Source organism: Parasteatoda tepidariorum, chromosome 9 (genome assembly GCF_982258835.1).
Source record: "Parasteatoda tepidariorum strain Cologne lab strain chromosome 9, Ptep-v5.0, whole genome shotgun sequence".
Classification (NCBI taxonomy): domain Eukaryota; kingdom Metazoa; phylum Arthropoda; class Arachnida; order Araneae; family Theridiidae; genus Parasteatoda; species Parasteatoda tepidariorum.
Genome location: NC_141763.1, coordinates 57,209,905 through 57,236,543, shown reverse-complemented (window position 1 = coordinate 57,236,543; position 26,639 = coordinate 57,209,905). Strand labels below are relative to the sequence as shown.

The following is a 26,639-nucleotide window of genomic DNA, read 5'->3' as shown; positions in this document are numbered from 1 at the left end:
AATTTCAAAATTTTCAAATGGTAACACCTTCACAGCAAATAATTACTGATCAAATTACGACAAAACGTAGTGGCACTCAGAGTACTGGTACTTTTCATCAGAAAATCCTTTTTTACCTAAACAAGTTGCATGATCAAATTCCTGATACACCGTAATTTTTACAGTAAAAATTGCCAAAAATCGCTAGATCATTACAGTGAAGTAAAGATTACTGTTAAAAATTACACTGTTAGAAATTTCTCGAAAAAAAACGGTTAAATAACAATTCAATAAATTGTTATTTTAACACTCCATCGGGCGCGTTGATCTGACAGATACAGACGTGTCAATATCTCTGCTTTTGTCCCCTGAAACATTTTCTTACGACCTTAACCTTATCAGTATCTGTCCATCTGGCCCCCTGCTACTTTGGAATGCAGTAGTGACCAGTTCGGTGTAGGAGTATTTCCTGTTTCCAAGCTTGTTTGGAATTTTGTATCTGTTAGATACACGCGCCCGATAACGTTTGTCTCGTGAAGCTACATGGAAGTATTGTGATTCCCTGAGCGTTTTAGATTTATCTTTTTCCTACGATGAGTGCTAAACGCTTTTTAGATTTGAAAAATCAGAAAGACCTAGAGCTAGTTCATAGTATTCTATTTAGTGATGGAAATGAGGAATTAAATGCTGAAGAATTTGATGAAAGTGATGCTGACGAAGAAGATATTTTAGAAACACGTGAAGCTGATTGTCATGGCAGTGAAAGTGTTTATAATGACTCAGAACTCGATGATGTTAATAATGATTATTTTTATGTAGGAAAGGACAATAATACTTAAATGGGCAAAACAGATCGGAAGAAAAAATTTGACTTAAATTTAGAATCGGATTCAATTATAATAATTGATTTGTCACTTTTATATTATGTATTATTTGTGCATAACTGTCCTTTTTATACTTTTTTAACAGTTTAACATGTTCAATTAAATGTTTTTTACAGCATTTAACTTTTGTAATAGCGTTTGTGATTATTAAATAAAAATTATTATTGAAAATATATAAAAAATATATAAAAATTAAAAATATATAAAAATTAAAAATATACATAAAAAACTAATAAAAGGTCCGGGTGTAAAATCCTGGCCCTAAAAAGAGTAAAAATAGGAGATTTAAAGTAATACATATTAACAGAAAACACACAAAACAGAGATGTATCTGACAGATACATCGCGCCCGATGCCGTAAGTTTCGAGACGCGCCCGACGGAGTGTTAACATATTCAAACAAAACAATCAAATAACCATAGATAAGATGGTATCCAAATTGCTAAATGTGATAAAATTGAAAATTGTAAAAAATTGTGTCTGCATGGAGCACAGCAATGCAAACTACAAACAGAAATAAAACTGCTCAAATTATGTATTTTGATTATTGTAGAATTGTAAAACGCAAACTAGTTAAAGGATTATTGCAAAATAACATCAAAACAAATATTTAAAATTCGTATTATTCAAAAAATTAACCAAACATTCGCAAAAAATAAATTAATAAATTTTTATGCGTGCTCAACAAATAAATGAATTTAAATTGATTTATAAGGATAAGAGCGTCGAAAATAAATCTTTGTAAACTTAAAGAAAATTAATTTAATAAGTTTAAAAAATAATGATGCACAAGTTTGATTTTTTTTTAAACAAAAAGAATTTTTTATAGAAGATGTAAACTGAAAAACTGATTTCACATTTATGTCTAGATATTAACCTCAGTTATTTTTATTATCATCAAAAGTGTATATTTTTAATTTAAATGTTATTAAAAAATGTTTTTCAAAGTATATGCGAAATAAAATACACCTATAGTTATAGACCTACACGCATTACTAATAGTTTTAGATATTTAGTTATTAAAAGGAATAAAATTTTTGTTTGAAGTAAATTAAGACACGTGTAACGTAATATTTTTAGGTGATTTACTGTTATTCAAATCATTGAAGATGCTAAAGATTTATATTTACTATTATTCAAAATATCATGCAAGAAGTAAATTTTCCACTAAAACTTATAAATATGCGCATAATCATGCATATTATCATATAAATAGGCGTATTTTAGTAAATATACGGTTAAAAACATTATTTTATCAAATATTAATATTTTTGAATTAACTAGTATACGAATAGGATTAAAGATCGTGCACGCAGTAAGTTACTGGAGACAACGTAAGAAAATATCTGTAAAATTTGCGAGAAAAACTGTGACAGTATAAAACCGCTTATTTCACAGAAAAATAATGCTGTTTAAAAGTGGGCACCTGTTTTCAAGCAAATAAGCACTGTTATTTTAACAAACAAAGTCAGTTTTAATTACAAAAAAAGTTATTTTAATAACAAGAAAAACCCTATAAAAAATAACTATGCCAGAATTGCAATCGGTAAAAGTCGAGAGCAGCATTCGATACCAGGCTGCGCGGGGAATTGAACCTGGGTCCCTTAAGCTACTGCAGCGTAAGTGCATGGAAAATTTTTTTTAACTTTTTTAATCTTAAAAGTCTGACTTAATTGAATAATATTTAAATGTAAAAAAGGTTAAAACAATATAGTCCACTCGTATAAAATTTCTAAAAATTTAACATACCAAAAAACTATATCTAACTAAATATAATAATCAGGTAGAGAATCAATTTGATAATAAAGTCGAATAGCAGTTTTATTTATGCAATGTTCAAAAACCCTGAAATAAGAGCAAGTGCGAAAAATGACAGTAAAATATTTTGAAAAAAGGTATAGTTATCGGACGGTAAATAAAACTGCATGACAGAATCTAAAATTTGAACTGATGGTTTTAATTCGTTTATGAATAGGATGAAATGCAGAAAAAATTCGTTTTGTTCACAAAAAAATCTTTAATTCGTCAAATATACAGAAAATTCAGTAAAAAAAAAGGTATTTTTTTACAGTGCATGTAACTCACTAAATTGTGTAAATTTAGAAAGAAAAGTAAAGAATTTTCAAGTGTGATAATTTGGTATAATAAAAACCTTTTTTTTTTTAAATTATTTTTCTACTCACTCGTCTACGTTAAGAATAATTTAAAATCCTTATTAAACTGTAACCTTAATAAACGCTAAGGAGAAATATTTTTTGAGTCTCCGATATTCGAAATAAAAAAAAATAAGTGTTTCTTGGAAGCACTTAGCCACATGGAATAATTTTTGTATGTTGTCAAAAAAAATGTCATTTACATAAATTTAAAAATTATTCAGTAAAAAAAAAACGAACAAAGTGATTCTATTGAGAAAAAATTTCAATCAACAAATTTTGATCAGAAGAAAAAATGTAGATATTTAGATCTTCTTCATTTAATAATAATTACATTACGTGATTTTCACGAACCATTGATAATGAACGAAACGGGATACGATAACTAGATTTATAAAGACGTAATAAATCATATGCAAATTTTATTCGAAGTAATTTGGTACGCATTCTATTTACTTGTTTTCAATATGTGTTTTTTTGCGGATGTAAGTTAACTAAATAGTAGCGCATTAACCCCTTCCTTCTCGCTCCCGTGAAAATGACGGGGTGAGGCTTCGCCCTCTATTTCTCGCTCCCGTGATATTGACGGGCTGGAGTATTCAGTAGTAACGCGCCAATAAGAATAAAACTAATTCATTTCTTTTGCCCGGAAAACATTTTATTTCTCATTTTACACACCAAATGACAGTACAAGGATATTTTTAAGGCGATTATAGATAGTTTATTTATTTTAAATTAGATGTCGGCAGTAATCCGTATACAAATACGTAATACAAATTCAAAATCCAAAAAAATAAGCACTTTTATGACAGTTTTCTTGAAAATTAACGGATCGTCAAGGGGTTAAACATGATATTAAAAAAAATGCTTCAATTGCATCAATACAAAAATAAAAACCAATGTCAGAAAAAACACAATTCCTGCACAGAATATAAGTTTCTTAAAGCAAATTCTAAACTGTAAAACTCGAAACTATCCAACTGTTAAAACTGGAGGAAATCAAAGCAAAGTGTATCACACGGTCTACAGGAATCGATTACAGCACACTCTTTACCCAAAAGCCACCAATCATCCATCGAAATGTTGGCGACCATCGAAATGGATGTTCTGTAATTTAACGCCATTTGCACTTCAGCAAGCAACTCACGGACATTTGCAACTCAACTCATCTCTCTCTTCTCATAAGGGAAACTTGGAAATACTCATATTTAATAAAGAATTAATCATGAAAGAGAATGAATTCGATAACGAGAGTTGAAATGGGCCGGGTAATTAATACCATAGTCATTAATAATATTCTAGAGAATAACGGATGTCTTATTAATGAGAAAGTTAATCGGGGAGGGTAATCGTTCATCATTGCGCTCTTTCCTTCTGCAAAATAATTAAGATATTAAAGTATATATAACTTTATTTCGATTTTAACAAATATTTGAATTGTTTAACGAAGCCTTAGTTTAATTTTTAAACAATAATGTATGTTTTTACTCATTCAAAAAACTCTAAAAAAGTTAATTAAGTGTTAATAATTAACAACGAATTAATATACTCCTGCTAAAAATAGAGCATTCATCAGTCTCAAACGATATAATTCAAACTTAATAATAATACAAATATTCTTATTAAGTAAGTAATTAATCACCAAGAGTAGGGAATTAATTCGAGATCGAAAGTTGAAATTGAATGAGTAACAATTACCATAGTCATTAATAATATAGAGAATAAGGGATGTCATAGTAACTAGAAATTAATCGAAGATATTAATCGAACATATTAATCGAAGATATTTATCGTTCATCATTGAGAGATCTTTCCTTCTACAAAATAATTAATACATTAAATTATATACTTCTTTGTTTTGATTTTAACAAATGTTTGAAGTGTTTTAGGAAGCCTTAATTTAATTTTTAAATAATAATATATGTTTTCACTTATTCAAAAAACTCTGAAAAAATTAATTTAAGTGTTAGTAATTAACAACGAATTAATATACTCCTGCTAAAAATGGATCATTCATCAGTCTAAAACGATATACTCGCACATAAAATATTCTAACTTAATAATAATACAAATATTTTCATTAAATAAGTAATTAATTACCAAGAGTAGGGAATGGATTCGAGATCAAAAGTTGAAATTGAACGAGTAACAATTACCATAGTCATTAATAATATCGAGAATAACGGATGTCATGGTAACTAGAAAATTATTCGAAGATATTAATCGAAGATAATTATCGGTCATCATTGAGAGATCTTTCCTTCTACAAAATAATTAATACATTAAATTAAATACTTCTTTGTTTTGATCTTAACAAATATTTGAAGTGTTTTACGAAGCCTTAATTTAATTTTGGTCAATAATATACGTTTTTACTTACTCAAAAAGCTCTATAAAAGTTTATTTAAGTGTTAATAATTAACAACGAATTAATATACTCCTACTAAAAATGGAGCATTCATCAGTTTAAAACGATATACATAAAATATTCGAACTTAATAATAATACAAATATTTTTATTAAATAAGTAATTAATTACCAAGAGTAGGGAGTGAATTTGAGATCGAAAGTTGAAATTGAACGAGTAACAATTACCATAGTCATTAATAATACAGAGAATAACGGATGTCATAGTAACTAGAAAATTAATCGAAGATATTAATCGAAGATAATTATCGTTCATCATTGAGAGATCTTTCCTTCTACAAAATAATTAATACATTAAATTATATACTTCTTTGTTTTGGTTTTAACAAATATTTGAAGTTTTTTACGCAGCCTCAGTTTAATTTTTAAGCAAAAATATATGTTTTTACTTATTCAAAAAACTCTAAAAAGGTTAATTTAAGTTGTTATAATTAACAACAAATTAATGTACTCCTACTAAAAATAGAGCAGTCATTAGTTTAAAACTATATACTCTCATATAAAATATTCAAACTTAATACTAATACAAATATTTCTTTTATTTAATAAGTAATTAATTACTTAGAGAAGAGGATGAATTCAAGATCAAAAGTTTAAATTGAACGGGTAACAATTACCATAGTCATTAATAATATTGTAGAGAATAACTGATATCTTATTAAGAGAAAATTAATCGAAGATATTAATTATTCATCATTGCAAGCTCTTTCCTTCTCCAGAATAATTAATACATTAAATTATATAGTTTTTTTATTTTGATTTTAGCAAATATTTGACCTGTTTTACGTAGCCTAATTCAATTTTTAAAAAATAACAACTATTTTTAATTTATCAAAAACTCTAAAATTGTTAATCTAATTGTTAATACTTATCAAAGGATTAATGTACGACTATTAACTAGAGCATTCAATACTGTAAACATTATACACTCGCACATTAAATATTCATGCTTAATAAATATACAAATATTTTTATTTAATAAGTACTTAATTTCCCAGAGAAGAAAACGAATTACATATTGGAAGTTGAAATTTACTAAGAAACTATTATTATCATTGTTAAAATATTCTATAGAATAACGGAAGTCTTATTAATAAGAAAGTTAATCGAGGATTGTAACCGCTTATAATTGCGCTATTTTCTTCTCCAAAATAATTAAGATATTTAAGTATGTATCACTTTATTTAGATTTCAGCAAATAGTCGGTCACTTGGCAATATCTTAGTTTTTATACACATTTAAACAAATATTTTTTTTAATTTAAGTAAATAACTTTATACTCGTTTATTTTATTCGTAATATTAAATAAAGTATTGACATATGTAGTACTTTTATTCCAAAACTTATTTATATTTAATTAATAAACTCTAATCTAATAAACTGATTTCCACGAAAAGGAAATATCTAATAACGAAAGTAAAAAGGTAAGTGGTATTTAATGCCACTGTCATTAATAATATTCCAGTTAATAACGGATACCTTATGAACGAAAAAAGTTATAAGGGTTTGTAATTATTATCCGATGGGTTCTGCTGTTTCCCAAAGTTATAAAGACAATTAACGATATATTACTTTTAATTTTATTTTAGCAATTGTTTTTGTTTGTGTTACGGTGCATAAAAGTATTTTAGAAAAAAAAAAATTAATTCCATTTTTACTCAGTCTAGTGATTATGTTAATTTACTTAATATTTAATAAGAACTTTAATTCGATTCACTGAAATATTTATCTTTAATAAATAATTAATGGTCATACAATAGATTGAATGTATAATTAATTTTAGAAATTGATTGCATTATTAACGAGAATGTCAATTAGGGATGGAAAATAATATTTTTTTATAATTCCACTCTCACATTTTGCAAAATAATTAAGATATTTAGGTATATTTTTCCATAATTAGATTTTATATATGTTTGAGACACGTAATTTGCAATAATATATTTTTCAATATGTATTAACAAGATTTTGACTTAACTTACCTATGCCCGTTAGTTATTAAAATACTTTATTTATAATATCAGTCCAGTGATTACACCCTCGTTATTTTCTATAATATATAATAAAAACTTTATATAATTCTACTCACTAAAAAAATTTTCGTTACCAAATAATTAACCATTAAGGAAAACGATAGATTTAATTGATAATTAATTTTACAGATTGAGTGTTTTATTAACGAAAAAGTTAACTGGGGTTGAAGTTAACTACATTAAAAAAACATGCATATAATTCAATAAATATTAATGCTTACACGTGAAACTAAATACTTTAAAAAATTTCAGAAATGAAAATAAAAATGTTAAAGTTTGAAAATAGCTTACTTCACACAATATGGAGTTTCCAAAAAACTTAGAATTTCGTTGTTTGTCTTCAGAGGAACACACCAACACTTTTGAGAGCTATGCCATATACAAAGCTCTAATCTAAGAAGAAATGTAAAGTTTTTTGCAACATAAATTCTTTTATATGCGTAAATGAAACAAATGCAATAAATTAATATTACTTAACCCTATACACATACACACAGATATGAGAGTTCTGAGAGTTATTTAATTCAGGTCTAAATATTTTTCTTTTTATCATTTCTGCAAAAGAAATCTGAGCCATAACCATTTTTTAATGTTTTCGTTACTGATAAACAGCATTTTAAGGAATAATCGATTGCGTTTTTCGTACATAGTAAACATTTGTTTTTGCTGATTAATATAATAAAATACTTTAAATCGAGTAAATCAGTCAAATCAAGTGAATTTTAAATACTCTAAATGAAGTAAATTTTATGAGCTAGTCCCTCATAAATAATGATGCAATATTTTAAAATATAATATAAAAAATTCTATGCGTAATATAATAAATCTCTGGTAAAATTACCATGTGGTATGGTAATGACATATCTGGTTAAAACACAATTCTAAAATTGAAACCAAATTATATGGCTTTTATTAACCATACATTTAGCATTTTTTCTATTCGTACAGTAACGGTGAATCGGACAGTAACGGTTAAACAGAAGTTCTGGTTTTTAAAGTTGTAGTTCTTATTACCACACATACTTAATAATTATAAAACTGAAAAGTAAATTTATCTAATATAGGACAATGTGTGTTTTGGAATATTTAATAATGATGTTAACGGATTCATGTACTTCACTTTCATACAAGATAACATTTCAGTTCGAACACACTTGAAAGTTTGAAACCTTTAACAGAATTCGGAATCGTTTTCAGACCGTTTTTATCTCTTTACGTTTGGGTCAGCTTTATATAGTTCTGCTATATGAATTTCCTGCATGTTATCATTTCCAATTTCATACATGCTTGTCGTGAGTGCACCAAAAAAGATCAAAGGAATTCAGAAAAGCTATATCTTACATAAAGAAAATAATTCTAATAACATTACTGTATAGTATGGTAAGGCCATTACAGGTAAAAACATAATTCTGGTTAATATAACCAAGATATACAATATTTAAATCATTCATATGGTAATTTTTCCGTTCTCATGGTAACGGTTTCAAAAGGATAGTTCTTATTTACACACATTTAGTAAAAAATACAAAACTGAAAATTAAATTTAACCGAATAAATAGATTTATGCCATGCTCTAGGGTATCATGCTGGAAGTACCACATTTTATTACATTTACCAAATTTTACCATACATTATCGAACTATATTTCCTTTTCAATTTTGCCAAAACCGCTACCTACTTTTTTTATGTTCCCATAGAGCCAGAAACGCTGTAAAAATTTCTATATTACGTTAATTTCAGCTATAGTTTTTTTCTCTGAGAACAGCTCCTTACAGTTCCAAAAAAAAAGAAAATCGGGAGTGTAATTTTCATCTATGCATCTGAAAACTCCCTCAAATCATAAAATTCGATTTTTTTAGATCCGCATATCACATGTCTCTAAACAAAACAACACTAAGTTTAGATAAACTACAAAAAAAGTTCTGGAATGTCTAAACCTTTCATGCACTAATTGATCTACGTCCAGAATAGTGACTAGATTCATTCATCTGCCAACCAACCCACATTATGTATCAAGAAAATTCAAAACTATAAAAAAGGAATTGATACACATATAAAACATCTCCGCTGTTATTTCCAAAGTCTCAGAGATCAAATTAAGGGATGGGCGTTGCTGGTTTGTTGCATTTGGAAGCTTTTGGAACTTGGAATAATAGAAATAAGTTTGGAACAGTTCCAGGTTGTTTGATATCTTATTTGTTTCTTGGATATGGTTTTCTTGAATTGTCTGACTGCAAGTGATTGGTTTTGATTTTAATCTTAAGGCTATGGGGCTGGAATAGAACTGGAAGCTGATGATTTAGGTATGGTTTTCTTGAGCTGTCTAGATGTAAGTGGTTGGTTTTGATGTTACTCACAGCAGAGGCGTAGCAAAAGTAGAAATATAACCTTCCTTGTAGGCATTAAAAAATCTCGGTAATTATAATTATCATTTTTAATAAAATAAAATTTATTGTTTACATAAGGCATTTATAATGTAGATATGCATGATTTTATACTGTGTTTTGCGTAAAAGTGGAAATTTTTTCCAAATTTGATTTGAAATAAATTTGATTTGTTATATACCAAATTTGAGTGCTTTTTTAAAAAACAAAATGAGAGTAAAATTTCAAATTTACAGTTTTGCTGTTGCAAAGTAGAAAATATGTACAGTTTATTATTAGTTTACTATATATTTTTAAATAACGAAACTTTATCATGTAAATTATTAAAAGGTGAAATATGTATAGTACTTAGTGCTAAGTATATTTTTTTTAAAGCAGCGCATCAAGAATGTTTTTCTACAAAACTAATAGTAATCTTTATTAGAAAGTAAGGTACAGAAGACTTGATCTTCATTTCTTCGTTGGTTTCAAGAAACTTTATAGATAAAACAAAAACAGTAAGCAATTGTTTATTGCAAAAATTTGTTTGAACTTGACTTTAAATAGAAACTTTTCATCAATAAATGCGATATTCTAGAAACTTTATAGATTAAATTAATATTGGTAGTAATGATTAATTTAAAAAATGTATTCAAACAAAAAAATATTCAAAAATGTATTTGAAACGTATTCCTTATATGATAAACATTTTGCCAATAAATGTTGCATTCTAGAAATTTTATGGAGTAAACAAATATTGTAAGTAATGTTTTGTTAAAAAAATTTATTCAAACTTTCTTTATAAGAAAAATATTTTACCAACAAATTTTGTATTCTAAAAACTTTATGGATTAAACACATACTGCAAGTAATGATTTATTAAAAAATTCACTCGAACTTGACTTTAAATATAAACCTTTTATCAAGAAATGTTGCATTCTAGAAACTGTATAGATTAAATTAATATTGGTTGTAAAGATTTATTAGAAAAATGTATTTAAACAAAAAAAAGTGTTCAAAAGTGTATTTGAAACATATTCCTTTATATGAAAAACATTTTGCCAATAAATGTGAAATTCTAGAAACTTTATAGAGTGAACAAATATTGTAAGTAATGTTTTGTTAAAAAAATGTATTCAAACTTTCTTTATAAGAAAAATATTTTGTCAACAGATGTTGTAGTTTAGAAACTTTATTGATTAAACACATACTGTAAGAAATGATTTATTAAAAAAAAAGGTATTCAAACAAACAAAGTGTTCAAAAATATATTCGAAACATATTCCTTATATGAAAAACATTTTGTCAATAAATGCTGAATTCTAGAAACTTTATTGAGTGAACAATCATTGTAAGTAATGTTTTGTTAAAAAATGTATTCAAAATTTCTTTATACGAAGAATATTTTGTCAACAAATGTTATATTCTGGAAACTTTATAGATTGTATAAGTAATGATTTATTTAAAAAATTCATTTGAACTTAAATTTAAATAAAAACCTTTTATCAATAAATGCTGCATTCTAGAAACTGAATAGATTATATTAATATTGGTAGTAACGATTTATTAAAAAAATACATTTAAACAACATGAAAAAAAGAGTTCAAAAATTTATTCGAAACAATGTTGTGTTCTAGAAGCTTTGTAGATTAAACACACACTCAAAAAATAAATAATAATAAATCATCTAGATTAATTTTATTATTAAATTATGCATCTAAGCATTAAACCTAAAACTGTAACACTTTATTAATTTTTTCTTCAACTTTTTATCCTAAAAAAGTGAATATATCCCAAAGGAAAACAGAATCATAAAAAAGCAGACCATGGGGTGCAAGAAATTATTCCATACGCGTAAACTTTAGAAAAAATGTAACAGAAATTTCTAAAGCGAGGAATAACACTCCTGAAGCACGAAAGGTTTTTCTATATAAGAAAAAAAGAAAAAAAAATCAAATGTTCGGAGCTATAAAATCAAGTATCTACCCTAGTTTTAAAACAAAAACATTAATTTCTGCGCTATCACGGAAGAAAGCACTTATTTTACATAATAAAAAGATAACCTTCTATTACTCAAACTACAAAAAAAAAGTTTAGAGAAAACAAAGTCAAGTGTTATTTTTGAAAAAAGATTAACAGTCCAAAAAGAGCGTTTCTCCAACGCCTAAATCCAAAACGAAAACCTTCAGTCTATATAAACACTAGATATGTATATATTTATTCTTTCAAAGTATTCGAGTTGAAATTGACTTCGGGCGCTGTTGTTTTTTTATTCTTCATATTTTTTGGCGAAAACATTGGCGTTGTTTCCAGTAAAAGAAAACTAAGCGGTTAGAAAAGGAAAAAAAAAGAATGGTTGTGTGATTTTAATGGAGGAATTTGAATTTTTAGTTTTTCTTAAACTGACATTTTTTTATTAAATCCTTTGTATAAATTTCAATGTTGTGATTAAGCTGTCTTACTGTTTAGATTGTTTCTTGACACAAAGGTGGAGTAATTAAATTAAAATCAGAAATTAAACCTCACTTGTTAGTTTTTATGCTCTGTAAACACTTTTTTGGGGTATTTATTTAACGCAAGCTATGAGAAAATTGTAAGAGAATAAAAATAACTTTTGCAGAGCTTTTAAAAAGCAGGATATTTTATTCTATACGCAAATATTGAAAACTGTCCGAAAGCAATAATATTTTAGACGCTAAGAAAACGTATGTATATAATTTTATTCAATTTTAGTTACAGTTTATATTAAATTTAGTTTGGGTACTTTTATTTTACACGTTTGCAAATTGAATTACCATACAGTGCGTGTCTAACTGTGCGAACCCTTTCATATACTCTTTCAAAAAATAATGATGAATTAAATACACTGCAAAAATATGTTCGAAAAAAAGCACATTTTCGAAAAAAAGCATATTTCGCTTGTGTGAAATTACAGAGAGTAAGACGCTTCGAACTGAATGTTTCTTAACCCCTTCCTTCTCGCTCCCATGAAAATGACGGGGTGAGGTTTCGCCCTCTATTTCTCGCTCCCATTTCAGTAGTAACGAGCCAATAAGAATAAAAGTAATTCATTTCTTTTGCCCGAAAAACATTTTATTTCTCATTTTACACGCCAGATGGCAGTACCAGGATATTTTTAGGGTAATTGTAGATTGTTAGTTTATATTAAACTAGATGTCAGCAGTAATCAAATGCGTGTATTTGGCAAAATAGGCACTTTTATGACCGTTTTCTTGAAAATTAACCGATAGTTAAGGGGTTAAACTCTCATGGAACTCAGTAATTTTACAGAAATAAAATAAGTGAAACTCTGTAAATTACATCCAGGCTTTTACATTAAGCTTCAGCACACTGTAAAAAATTCCGGATCAAATTCCGGTATTTAGTACCTGAACTTCGGGGCATCATCCGTAAAACTTAATTTACTATTAAATCCATTTTTACCGTAAAATATTATACCATTATTTTTATAATAGTATTTATTTAATTAGAGTGATTCAGTGATTTTACGGTAAGTATTACTGAAACAATTACGGCATATCAGATTTTGTGTTTCGTAGTAAGTTCCGGTAAAAATGGATTTTTGTGGTAAAAAGAACCGGCTCTCTGAGCGCTGATACTTTTCGTCATAGATAAAGCGATCCTTAGCTTGATGGTTATTTACTAATGAAATAAATAATCACGTTAAAGAAATGAACACATTGAAAAAATCTACTAGAAATCATTAATCAGAACTTTCGTAAAAAGTTTCAGAGAATTAAAATTGGAAATTATCTTTAAAAATACAGAAAAATATTTACAGGAAGCTCAGTAAGTTTGCAAAAATAAAGTAAATAAAACTCTTCCCGACTCTCAGACACCATAGGAGACTAAACCATTAAAGTGGTATTGGAAACAGCCATGACACAATTCAAGTAAGTGCAAATCGATTAGAACCGAACTTTTTTGCACTGAAGATTTACCCTCCATGCCGAATGGGTGATTATACCTCCCCTTGAAATAAATAAAAATATTTTGAAATATATGAAGTCACTTTTAAGAATTGCACTAGAAGAAACCATTATTTTCCGTAAGTCTCTTTACGGGAAACTTTGATTCAGGGTGGCCACTCAAATCAGATTTCAAATTTCCCAGATTTTTCCAGGTTTTCCAGATAAAAATCTTAAAATTTCCAGGTTTCAGTTTCTTTATTCTAATAAAGTGTAGGCAAGAAAAGTGTCTATATTATAAAATATTTTATTCAAAATGTTATTTTTTTAACATATCTTGAAAAAAATAATTTATTTTGACAATTTGGCAAGATTTTTCATTCATTTTTTAATGTTTTGGTACAAAATTTTGAATCAAAAATCATATATTGACCAACAAAAGAGTAAAATTAAATATTAGTTAGTTCTTATAAAAAACCTTCTTTTAAAATTAAAATATGTTATAAAAGGTTAAAATGAAATAGAACAAAATTAGCATTAATGCAACAATTTTAACAATTTGTCGATAAACATTGCCGTTAGCGATTGTAAAAAAAAATGTGTGATTGGTTGGTTTGCTGAGAAAAATAATTCACAGATTTCCTTTCATGGGAATACAAAAGCTTTCAGAAAAATAGTGCAATATAAAATCTATTATTATTATTAAATTATAACCAACTAATTTTTGGAGAATTTTATAAAATTAAAAATACAAAAACATTTTGTCAAAATGGAAAAAAATTAAGACGAAATCATTGGAACAAACTTAAGCCATAAATGGATTCAGCCCAAGGACAGAATTTAAGAACAGAAGCTAATATCCTAATCCCTTCTTCCACCTCCACCACAATCTTTCCTAAATTGCACAGTCCATAGCGGTCAAAGGTATCCACATTCGTTTAGCAACAGTGGGAGAATTTTATGTGGCATTTTAGTTTAACAGAGCTGTAATGGAGCAAATTTTGATGCAAGCAAAGTATTGCTAAGTTGATGATATTTCAACTGCTTGGAGATACATTTCCGTCTAAAAAAAGTAGGTATAATGGATGAAATAATTTAAATTCAGAAAATTAGTAAATAATTTAAATTAATGAAATTTAAAAAAATTCCAGCTTTTCTTTAAAATTCCCTGATTTCTCCAGGTTTTTATCCAAATTTCCCTGATTTTTCCAGGTTTTTTCCAGTATAAAGGAAATTCCCTGATAATTCCAGGTTTCCCAGGTGGATGGCCACCCTGACTAATTTATATAAGAATTTATTTCAACAGAAATTCTTATTTTTTGCTCTTGTTACAGAAATTTCTTACTGAGCAGGGAAAACAAGAATCTCGTTAATATATGTTTTAACAAGAATTTGCGTAACTTAATTGAGATTTTAATTTTTCTCTTCTTACTCTTACAGAATATTTTCACGGTGCATAAAGCAATATTTTAGAATGTCTTTTGAGTGTTTCATAACCTCTGTTTAAAAATTATTTTTAGGCATTTAACTATAGATTAATCTCTCATTACCACCCTTTCTACTTATGTATAGAAATTTTTCTAAAAAAACAATTTGTAAAAAATTAATCACAGGGGTCATAAGATAGTATCTACTATTGAAACAAAGACTCAATTAAAAATTTGATGATTCCCTATTGAGGAAGAAAGTATTAAGAACATCTAAACTAGTTAAACTTAATTTTTTTTCTAATAATCATCTTTCAAATTTCCATAGTTTCATGTGACAATCAAACTGGTTGTAATAATTCGCCGTGCTTTCATAAATCTTTTCTCTTGCTGAAATATGAAATCGCAACTCATTGTGACTAATTGTTAGGCTTTTTTTAATTCTAAAATTATATATTAAAAATGCCTTACTTTTTTGAAACATTTAACATTTGCTCTAGTTGCATATTTTTTTTCTGTAATCTTTTGTGTATTAATACTAAACTGAAAAAGTACCCAAAAAATTGCCAATATTTATTTTTAGGGGAAAAAAATTTCCATTAATTTTAAAACAGATACAAGCATTTTACTAAATACTTCTTAAAAATATGACAAATGAATAACTTGCACCCTATAATAACATTTAAATCTTTCATAACATTTGAAACAGTTCTTACAATTTCCAATTTCTCTTTCCTTTGTTTTTCCTTTTCAGCTATAGATTATAACAAAATGCTTTTAATACAGTTTAATTTGTAGTCCGTGAAAACTGGAAAATCATACAAGCATTTTGCTAAAAGTATTTTTTTTTAAAAATGCTAAATGGTTAACATGCAACACCTAGTAATATCTAACACTTCTCCAACATTTAAAGTAACTGCAACTATTCTTGATTTCTTTTTCCTTCTTTTTTTTTCACTTTCAACCCTAGTCAATAAAATGTTACTAATACATCTTGGTTTGAGGAAAGTCACCTCGTTTCTAAGAAAACTGAAAAACGATGCAATAGATAAAAAGATGCAAAAAATATCTTTAAAAATGCTAAATGCGTAATTTGCACCATCAAGCATTATATAAATCCCCTTTAACATTTAGAAACAACTCTAACAATTCCCGATTTCACCGTCTTGCTTTGTTTTACATTTTCAACTTTAGTTTAAAACAAAATGTTACGAATACATTTTGACTTGGTGGAAATTCCGTGACAATTAAAAAACGATGAAGATATTTTTTCGAAAATTTCTTTAATAAATGCTAAAGGGTTAACTTGCACAGTCTGTTTTAATATCTAAATTTTCCACCACATTTGAAACAACTCAAACTATTCCTATTTTCTACTTCTTTGTTTTTTTTTTTTTAATGTTTTCAACTTTAGTTTAAAATAAAATGTTACGAATACATTTTGACCTGGTGGAAATTCCGTGACAATTAAAAAACGATGAAGATATTTTTTTTGAAAATTTCTTTAGTAAACGCTAAAGGGTTAACTTGCACCATCTGTTTTAATATCTTATTCTTCCACCACATTTGAAACAACTCAAACTATTCCTATTTTCTCCTTCTTTTTTTCTTCTTTTTTAAAACATTTTCATCGTCAGTTTATAACAAAATGTTATTAATTCAGTTTGATCTGGTGGAAATTCCGTGAAAATTGAAAAATTATGAAGACATTTTTCTGAAAATTTCTTTAATAAATGCTAAATTGTTAACTTACACCATCTATTTTCATATCAAAAACTTCCACCACATTTAAAACAACTCTAACTATTCCCGATTTCTCTTTCCATCTTTTTTTTTCCTCTCCACATTTTCAACTCAAGTTCCCCAAAAAATATTACTAATACTGCTTGGCTTGTAGGAAAGTCATCTCGTTTCCGTGCAATCAGATGAATGGTGCATGAAGAGTAAATGCCCGATCCCTTATTCGATTTATGGTATTCAATAAAAGGCCTCGTCAGCATAAATTCCATCTGACTTCAGCACGCGAACGATTAATCGATTCCAGAACTAAAAGTATCGATAGGAAACTCTCTCTGTCCCCAAAACGATGTAAGGGAAAAGTTGTCAGCAAGTCTCTGACTCCTGTACTTGAATGCCGACTCGGTTACCTCAGTTTTGGTTCATTGGCGGCAGTCACCAAACTAGAACCCCTTTGTACTGTAAATTGAATTTCGTAATGTCGTTACTTGGAGTCAAGTGAGTCCGCTTGAATTGACTGGTGTTAGATGTTCATATTTGAATAATAAGTTGGTGATTTATTTTTAATGTGACATTTAGTGAGTGGTGGAAATTGGTCACGATTCAAATTCACTTACTTGGGTAATTGTGATGTATACGTTAAACCAGAAATGACATAGAGGAGTAATGTTAAATGTTTAATAATGTAATTACGTATATTACAATCTAGATTAGAAAAATCAAGAAAAATATTACAATCAAAAATTTGGCATTCATTTAAATACTTTGAAGAAAAGGCAAGCATGGCTTGGAGATTTACCGGAACTTTGATAGTTTTTCAATACTTGCTGGGTCGGGCAAACAATGGATTTTTTTATCTAAACCAGCTTACAGACTTAAAAAATTTTTATTTTAAAAAAAAATATTTTTTCAGTTATTGGTTAATTCCTTAATAATGACTAATAAATAAGTTCATAGGAGAAAACTTAATCTCCCCTAAAGAAATCATGAAAAGAATCATTTTATCCCTTATAGTTGCATGTCTATTGTCCTTAATTGCACTGTAAAAAATTTCGGGTATAATTACGGTAAATAGTAACGACACTGAGGGCGACGATAATTTTACTGTAAAATCCTTCTTTACCGAAACTTGTTACCGAATAAAAAACAGAAAATTCGATTTATCGTAATTTTTACAGTAACAATTACATAAAAATCACTGAATCAATCTAATTAAGTAAATATCACTATCTAATATTTTGCGGTAAAAACGGATTTTTCGGTAAAATGAATATTACAGATGATGCACCCAAAGTGCCGCTTCTTTATACCGTAATTTGATACGTAATTTTTTACAGTGCACCTCAATTAACCACAGTGATTTATTATTACTAAATAATACAGTTTACTAAAGTTGGTAGACCTTGGCTGTACATAAAATTCAAAAAAAAATTTTACAAATTGTATGTAAATTTCATAATATTTTTGACTTAAAAATTTTTTTCATCATTATTCCCTGCATTTTATATTCGACCAAGAGTAATCAATTCTGACCAATTGGTCATCTGTGTATAAAACTAATACAATCCCAAAGGGTTAATACCGGGTAATTTAATCTCTGATCATTATAACTGATAACCTCATGTATTCTGTCAGGAAGTGTGACCGTAATTTGATCTATATGTTCGCAATCTATAGGTTCGTAGCATTTGTCAATTGCTGATTACAGAAATCCACCAATTTACGAGGTAGCGTTTCACCCATTCTTTTAAAATATTCAACAGATTTTGAATATACAACAGCATTTAAAATATTCAACAGAATTCAAAGCGAAAAGACTTTTCAGGATGAGAAGAGAATGTGGGACTGTTTATAAAATTATTCACTTATTATTCCTGTTCGATTAACTCTGCTGTAGTCATATTGAAAAATTCGAGCATCAATAACGTATTCATTATGAAGATACTGATTAAAAGGCAATACCTGCTTATTCATTTAGTAAAAATGATCATATTGGTTCCTTCGAAAAGTCATTTTAATGGGTGTGACCAATCCATAAATAGAAAAATATCTCTAAAATATCACAGATCTTCGGTTTCAGGTATATGGTCCAATTCTCCAGAGGTGACTAATTTTTCATCCTATGAACTCCCTTCATTATTAAGGAAAATGAAATGCTTATTTTCATTTCACGCAAAACCTGAAAATTACGAAATCATTTCTCAAAAGCTTAGTTCTTTAAAAACAAGCCCGACCTCACATCTAAAGAATTAAGCACAACTACTTTTAATTTGGTAAAAATGCAACTACTGGAAGACAAGAATCAAATGCCTATCCATCATATAAAGTCTTAATATATTTATAGAAAATAATTCATAGCTAGAATAAAATAGTTAAAAAAAACATAAAACTTTGAATTGAGTACACACACATACTTTATCGATTGTAAAAAACAAGTTCAAAATTTTTACATACAAAACATAATGTATAATTTAAGCTGAACTAACAACATTATAAAAAACAACATGCGATGAATACATAATTTGAAAGCAATATTTCACAGAAACTCAAAATTTAAGGAAAAAAAGATTTTCAGCTCACTATATGAATCATTTTAGTTGTGTTCGTGCATATACTATAGCAGCCTTAAGACATACCACTACTATAATGCATGAACTGACATGATGATGTCACGAAAGCACGAATTCAATTCTTCAGCCAGTTGCACACATAATAGACATATTTTCTTGTAACAAAAGATGTACGAAATATGTTTTAAAAAGAGTGTTTCACAATGGCAAGTAAATGACACACAACTCTTTAAAGTTTCAAATAATTTCATAAGACAACCTCAAGTTTTTCACACATTTCCTGTATTTTCTTAATTGCATTAATTCTGACAACGTAATAGTTATAAAATCAAATTTTTTTTGTTGATAGAAAAGATCTAGGAAAGGGAAAGATAATTAAAAGAAATAATAACAATACCTACTCTTATAAACCATCTTCTACGTTTAAGAGATTTAAAAGATGAGTTAAAAAAATAATTTCTATAAACTACCAACCACTTTTGGTAGACATATGGAAACAGGAAGTGATATAATGATATAACTACGTTACGAGAAGCTGCTGCTGTAAGGCATTGATTGACATAATGATATAGCTACTTTACGAGAAGCTGCTACTGTAAGGCATTGATTGACATAATGATATAGCTACTTCACGAGAAGCTGCTACTGTAAAGCATCAAATGACATAATGATATAACTACCTAACGAGATACTGCTACTATAAAGCATCACATGACATAATGATACAACTACTTAACTGTAAGACATCAAATGATATAAGAACCTAACGAGATACTGCTCCTATAAGGCATCAAATGATTAAATGATCTAACTCCTTAAAGAGGTGCTGCTACTTTACGAAATCAAATGACCTAATAATATAAAAGAGCAGGACTTAATTTTATATGCGCAAGTGGTTTTAAAAGTTTATAGCTCATTAGGTCTGCAATAACAAAATTGCTCCGAAGTACCCTTAAAAAAGATTATATTTCAAGAACTAAAAGCCCCATAAAAATTCGAAGTAGCTTCATAAGACAATATGAAGTTTCATTATATTAGCTTGAGTTGCATCAAAACAATTAATTCCTTTGATTGAATACATAAAATAAAATATTTACTTTAGATATAAAAAAACAGCTCTAATTATAATCCATATAGATGTTTGTTTTACTGATTTGTGTGCCTTTTGAAGCAGGAAGTGACATAATGCTGTAGCAGCTTTGTGATCTACTGCTACTATAAGGTATGAAAAATAAAGTAAAGATATAAAAAAGAAGGGTTCAATACTTCAGCCTTACTATACACGCGACTTTCAAAGATTCGTATTTTTTGGTAACTATATTAATCAAAGAGTCAGGAAATATGATTTAAAAAAAAAGATTATGCTTCACTAAATATAAGAACCACATAACTCCTTAAAAATCCGAAATAGTTTCATAAGACATTCTCGAGTTTCGTGAAATTCGCTCGAATTACTTCAATGCAATCAATTCTCACAACCGAATACTTAAAATCAAAAATTTACTGGAGACGGAAAGGATGGGGCATAGAAGAATAAAAAAATAGCTCCAATCGCTTCTCGAATGGGGAAATACATCAAAAACATCTCAAAAACTCATTCTACGTGAGTGCGTAAGATTAGGAAGTTCTGGAAAAGAGAAAAAAACGGAAATACAAAGCAAATAGAGAAAAATTCTTCCGAGGCAGGGCGTTCACTAAATAACTGCCACCGTAACCGTAGAAATTCACCTCAGCCACCCCTTATGGATATGTATCTCCACAATTTTTCCCTTCACGCCAAAATGGTTTTCAATTTTCTACTCGACTTGATAAGTTTTCTTTTTAATTCGGAAACACGCCAGGAATTCAGCCCTTTCTTGTGTGTGTGCATCTGCGAGTTATTGATTGAGGGAAATTCACTTTGCTTTGCAAGTGCTCTTTCCCCAAATGTTGGTAAAAGAGTTAGAATTGTGATGTCTTCCTCACATTTAGTGGCTTAATTAGTTTCCTTGTGCTCGTTTTATAATATGAGTATTATTTAGTAGAGTTAACTAGTATTTTCTGAAACAGGTATTTTGTAACTGTTACAAAATCGTACCTGTTTGGATGTCATGTTACTTTCAAATGTCTATTGAAGCATCTAGAAAAGAATCGAAATTCGGTAGTGCGCATGCATCTGCAAGTTCTGGAGGGAAAATGAACTTAGTTTTGCAAGTGTTCAATAAGGAGTGTTCGAGAGCGAGAATCGTGCTAATGTTTTTAAAAAAATCACAGAATTTCCTAAAATATCCGATACAAAACTTAAATCTACAGTTAATGAAATTATTAAAAAAATTATGAGATCAAAGCTAAATAAGAATGGGATCAAAAGAAAATATTCAAAAGGGATGAGAGAAGGGGAGATCAGTTATGAGGTAATAAAAAATTATGAGACAGATGTACGCGGTTTTTGTCACCGTGTGTCTTAAATGTCACATGGGTCTGTGGGTCCCAAAAATAGGCGACCATGTAAAAAAAAAATCACTTTTACAAAACCGGAAAAAGAAAGTAATGTACATACAACCTGGTGTATTTTTAGTCAGCAGCGCCATCTCTTGAAGAATTTTATAACAAATTTTAAAATTTAATCAGAAGTATATTCCTGTTTCCTTAGCAAAACGTACCACACCATACATTTTTATCTCATTTCACATCTCCGTAATAAATTATTTGAATCATCAGTTATCTTCGGGACACCTGGTACATGAATAGCATATCTTTACAAAATATAGATAGCTAATGCAAGAGGGATTTTTTTAATAATTTAATTTATAGCAATTTTTACAAAAAAATACATTGATTTTAAAATTCATATTTGTTTTAAATCATTTTTCAGAAACACCGTGCGAAAAAAAATAGAAATCTAATCTGCTTTATCATAAATCAATTTCTAAGATAGCTCATCAACATTATTATTAATAATATTTGCGCAAATAAACAAATAAAATAAAGCACCGTAAATAATAGAACTTATCAAATTCTTATTTATTTCACATAATGTTATGTAAAATTACTTAAAAGATATGTTACAACCATTTTCCAATTAATTTTTTGTGTTTGAAGGTTTATTACCCCTTAAAAAGAAACTTTTAGATGTTTGGCGCATTGAGCTTCTAACAACCACTTAACCAAATTAATGCTGGTAGTATTTCATTTTTATTAGCGCATTAGATAATTAGAATTACCTCTCTCATGATTAAGTTAACGTCACATTGGATTAATGCAACGTCTTTATCTTTCGATTGTCTTTTTCATTAGAGTATTTTGAAAAAGTTCAGGTGTGATACTTTATCTGGTACCTCATAAAAATGTATATTTAAAGAAATTTAAAAATAAATTTTCAAACTATGAAGAATTTTATTACATTTTATAATCAACTCTTTTCTTTTTGATGAATGCAAAAATAATTAAATTGTAATAATTTCTGACTTATTTTTATATTGTTACTCAAAAAGATAGAAATTAGTGAATGTCGATAGTCACATAGTAATTGTGGTGAACGTTGAAAAAAATGCCAATTTTAACATAGAAGTTTTGAAGAACGTTGGAAAATATTCATTAAATTTCATTATTTCTCTTTTACAACAGCAAATGTCAACATCCAGAATTCACGAATTGAAAGATTGTAAAGGGACTGAATTTATACCACATTCCTACTTATCAATATTTTCTAAATAACTGCCAGGAGTGAATTAATAAAATAAATGCCTCATTTTTGAAAAAATTTTGATGTTTTAAAATTTTTTTACAAATTTTTGATATTTAAAGGAATTTTTAAATAAATTTTCAAACTTTGAAAGATGATATTAAATCTTATAATCAACACTTTTCTTTTTGATAAATGCAAAAATAATTTTATTAAAGTAATTCCTGACTTATTTTTATCTTTGTTACCAAAAAAGACAGAAATTAGTGAATGTCGCGATAGTCACATAGTAATTTAGGTGAACGTTGAAAAAATGTCAACATTCACAAAGTCGTTTTGAAGAACTGTGGAAAATATTCATCAAATTTCATTATTTCTCTTTTACAACATCAAATACCAGCTTTCATGAATTGAAAGATTATAAGGGGACTGTCATTATACCACATTCCTACAATATCGATATTTCTACATTCCTACTATATCTAGTGTAAACATGTTAGTACTTGAATTCACTTATTATTATTATTAATTGACTGATGCTTAGAAAAATTTTCCACTTGCTTAACATTGTAACGTCAGCAGTTAAAAGCAGAATTTTGTTTTAATTCTGCTGTCTATCTTGTGGCTCTGAATTATTTATTTTAATGGTAGTAAGTAAATATAATTTTGCCTTTTTTTGTGCAAATTTTTTTGAGTAATTCAATATTTACTTTTTTCTAGTAAGCTTTATTTACAAAAACTCACTAGTCATGCTTACAACTAGAAAGAATATTCTGAATAAAAGAAGTTCACGCTTGATATAACGATACTATTGGTCTGGGATAAAGTGGACTAACAAGGGAAACTAGGGAAGTGTGACTCGCCAATTTTGAAGTAAACTAGTGGGATGTATGCCTTATGAGGAATAATTTTAGGGGGCAGCATTCGTTTCGGCCCATAGAAGGTCCTATGAGAGATAAAAAATAATTCAATATATAGAAAAATCGGTATTTTATTACTTCAATGCAGACTATTAGTTATTGTAATTGTCTCATACTCCAATTAATTTGTAATTAATTGGATAATTATTTACTTTCACGTACTATATAATGCATATTTATTGTTAAAATTGATTTTGAAAATTTTATGTATCTGCAGTTTTTCAAAAAAAACCTGTTAGGTTAATTTTAAAAAAAAAATTGACATCAAATTTTTTAAATTTTTTTCTTCAAAAAACTTTCCAAATTAATTGGAGTGTGTAATTGCAAATCAATTAATTAATTAATAATTTCTGATTAATTTATTAATCAAAAAATAATTAATTATCCAATTAATTACAAATTAATTGGATTATGAGACAATTACGATAACAAATAGTCTGCATTATAGTAATAAAATACCGATTTTTCCATATATTGAATTATTTTTTATCTCTCACAGGACCTTCTATGGGCCGAAACGAATGTTGCCCCCTAAAATTGTTCCTCTTAAGGCATGCATCCCACTAGTTTATTTCAAAATTGGCGAGTCACACTTCCCTAGTTTCCCTTGTAAGTGAGGTCTTTCTATCGTAAGTGCACAAAAAGACTGCAAAACATTGCTAAAAAAATATTTGAACAATTTTAAGAAAGCAATGCCTTACTTTAATAAGAATTTGGTAAATAACAGAAAAATTAGTAATAACACAGCTTTTTTTTGTATATTAACATATACGTAAGAATACACCTCACAAGTGAAAAATACTTCATACTTGAAAAATGCATTAAAAATAATATGCTGTTTGGGGGCTGTCATTTTTGATAAATAACATAGGTCAAGACAAGAAGACCACATGTTTTAACTCGAAAATAAACCACGCAAAAAGACTGGCATTTCACAAAACGAATGAATTCAATTTTTTAAACAAAAGAAAATTGGATTGATAAATTCATTCTATCCTTTAAGAAGATTATGAATGATTATAAACTGCGACATAGGATAGGAATCATGTCAAAGAAAATAAATGGTTTAAATAAATGGTTTAAATAAATTCTTTAAAATTTCTCTAAACGACTGTATAAATATATATATATATATTTATTCACATAATAGCTAAAAGCAAAGAGAACAATAATTAAACATTTTTCACGCGTAAAAACAAATGAGTTATGAGGATAAAATGAGACTAATTCTAACTGAAAATAGTTTCACATAGAAAAATAATGAACTTAAAATCAACTTTTTTCAACAATTTAGTTATCTGGAAGGAAACTGGTAAGAAAGATAATGATAACTGTTTTTATTATTATATAAAACCTTAATTTTTCAATCTGTTTTATTTAATTAAACTCTAAATTTACAAAAAAAAACACACAATTTATTTTATACACTAATAAGAATATCTCTTAAATTGTTTATTGCGTCAGATAAATATAAAACAATAATTAAAAACTTGTCCACGCTTGAAAGCAAATCGATTACAGAGTTAAAATGTGACCAATCCAAGCTGAAAATGATTCCACTTAGAAAACTGATATACAGCTTAAAATCAATTCTCTCCAACGATTCACTTATCTCTGAACCACCACAAACCCAATCAGGTATCCTAAGATGTTGAAGTACGTTTAAATCAATGATCCATCCAAGTATCTGCCATCACAAACACACAGGAAGGAACATTTTCCCTCTAATAATCCTAAATTAGTGATCCCATTTAAAACGAAGCTTCCCCGATTCACTCACACCAAAGTCCTGCAGTCCCTCCCCGCCCTGTTGCCAAAGTAATAGATCATTAGAAAAGCGATAGAAGAACAAGAATTCGAAGTGAGAGAAAAAGAAAGGTAGAAGAAAAAGCAAAAAAAACTACAGATCCCTTTTTCTTTTTATACCCAGGACGAAAATGGAAGGGGGTTGAGTGGGCGGATGGGGATGCTCTGGAGATGGCAAGGTTGGGACTAGGGGTAGGCGACCGGAGGGAAGATGGAAAAGGATTTTAATTAACCATTATCAGGCACTCCGATAAGCTTTGGCAGTAATGTGCGTCGTCTTTGGAATCTGATGGAACGTGCATAATCAGGAGTGCGATTGAAGCTATGTAGAAACGCCTGAAACTTCAACAGCGCCTTAACCGTAGGTGACATAGCTGAAGGGGATGCGCTTAGTGTACAAAAGAGATTATTTTCAGTTTGGATTTATACTGTGTCATTAATTACTAGTGCAACATATCAAAGTCGTCCTTTTGCCAATAAAATCCTGCATTTTACGAAGTTAATTCCTATTTTTATAAATAAACTGTACTTTATTAAACCTTAGTGGAATCTTAAGATTTTTTTTATATAGAATCACGTCTTAACTTTGAATAGAATAATAATCAACCATGCTGCATGCTTAAATTATAGTAGAGTACTTATTACAGGGGGACAGTTTTTTTTTATCTGTTTGCATTTAAAAAGCTAAAAAAATACTTAGAAGCAAAAAATTTAGCTGTTTCTTATAGTGTGTAGTTGAAATGAACT

At 28.1% G+C, this 26,639-nt stretch overlaps 1 protein-coding gene across 1 annotated transcript in view; it reads right to left on the bottom strand.

Moving 5' to 3' along the window:
* Positions 1–26,639, bottom strand: part of LOC107437680 (uncharacterized) — a 626,528-nt gene that overhangs the window by 500,391 nt on the left and 99,498 nt on the right. Inside the window, exon 3 of the mRNA XM_087151873.1 lies at positions 7,768–7,869. Coding sequence (XP_087007999.1) covers positions 7,768–7,869 — 102 coding nt within the window. The remainder of the gene's footprint in view (positions 1–7,767; positions 7,870–26,639) is intronic.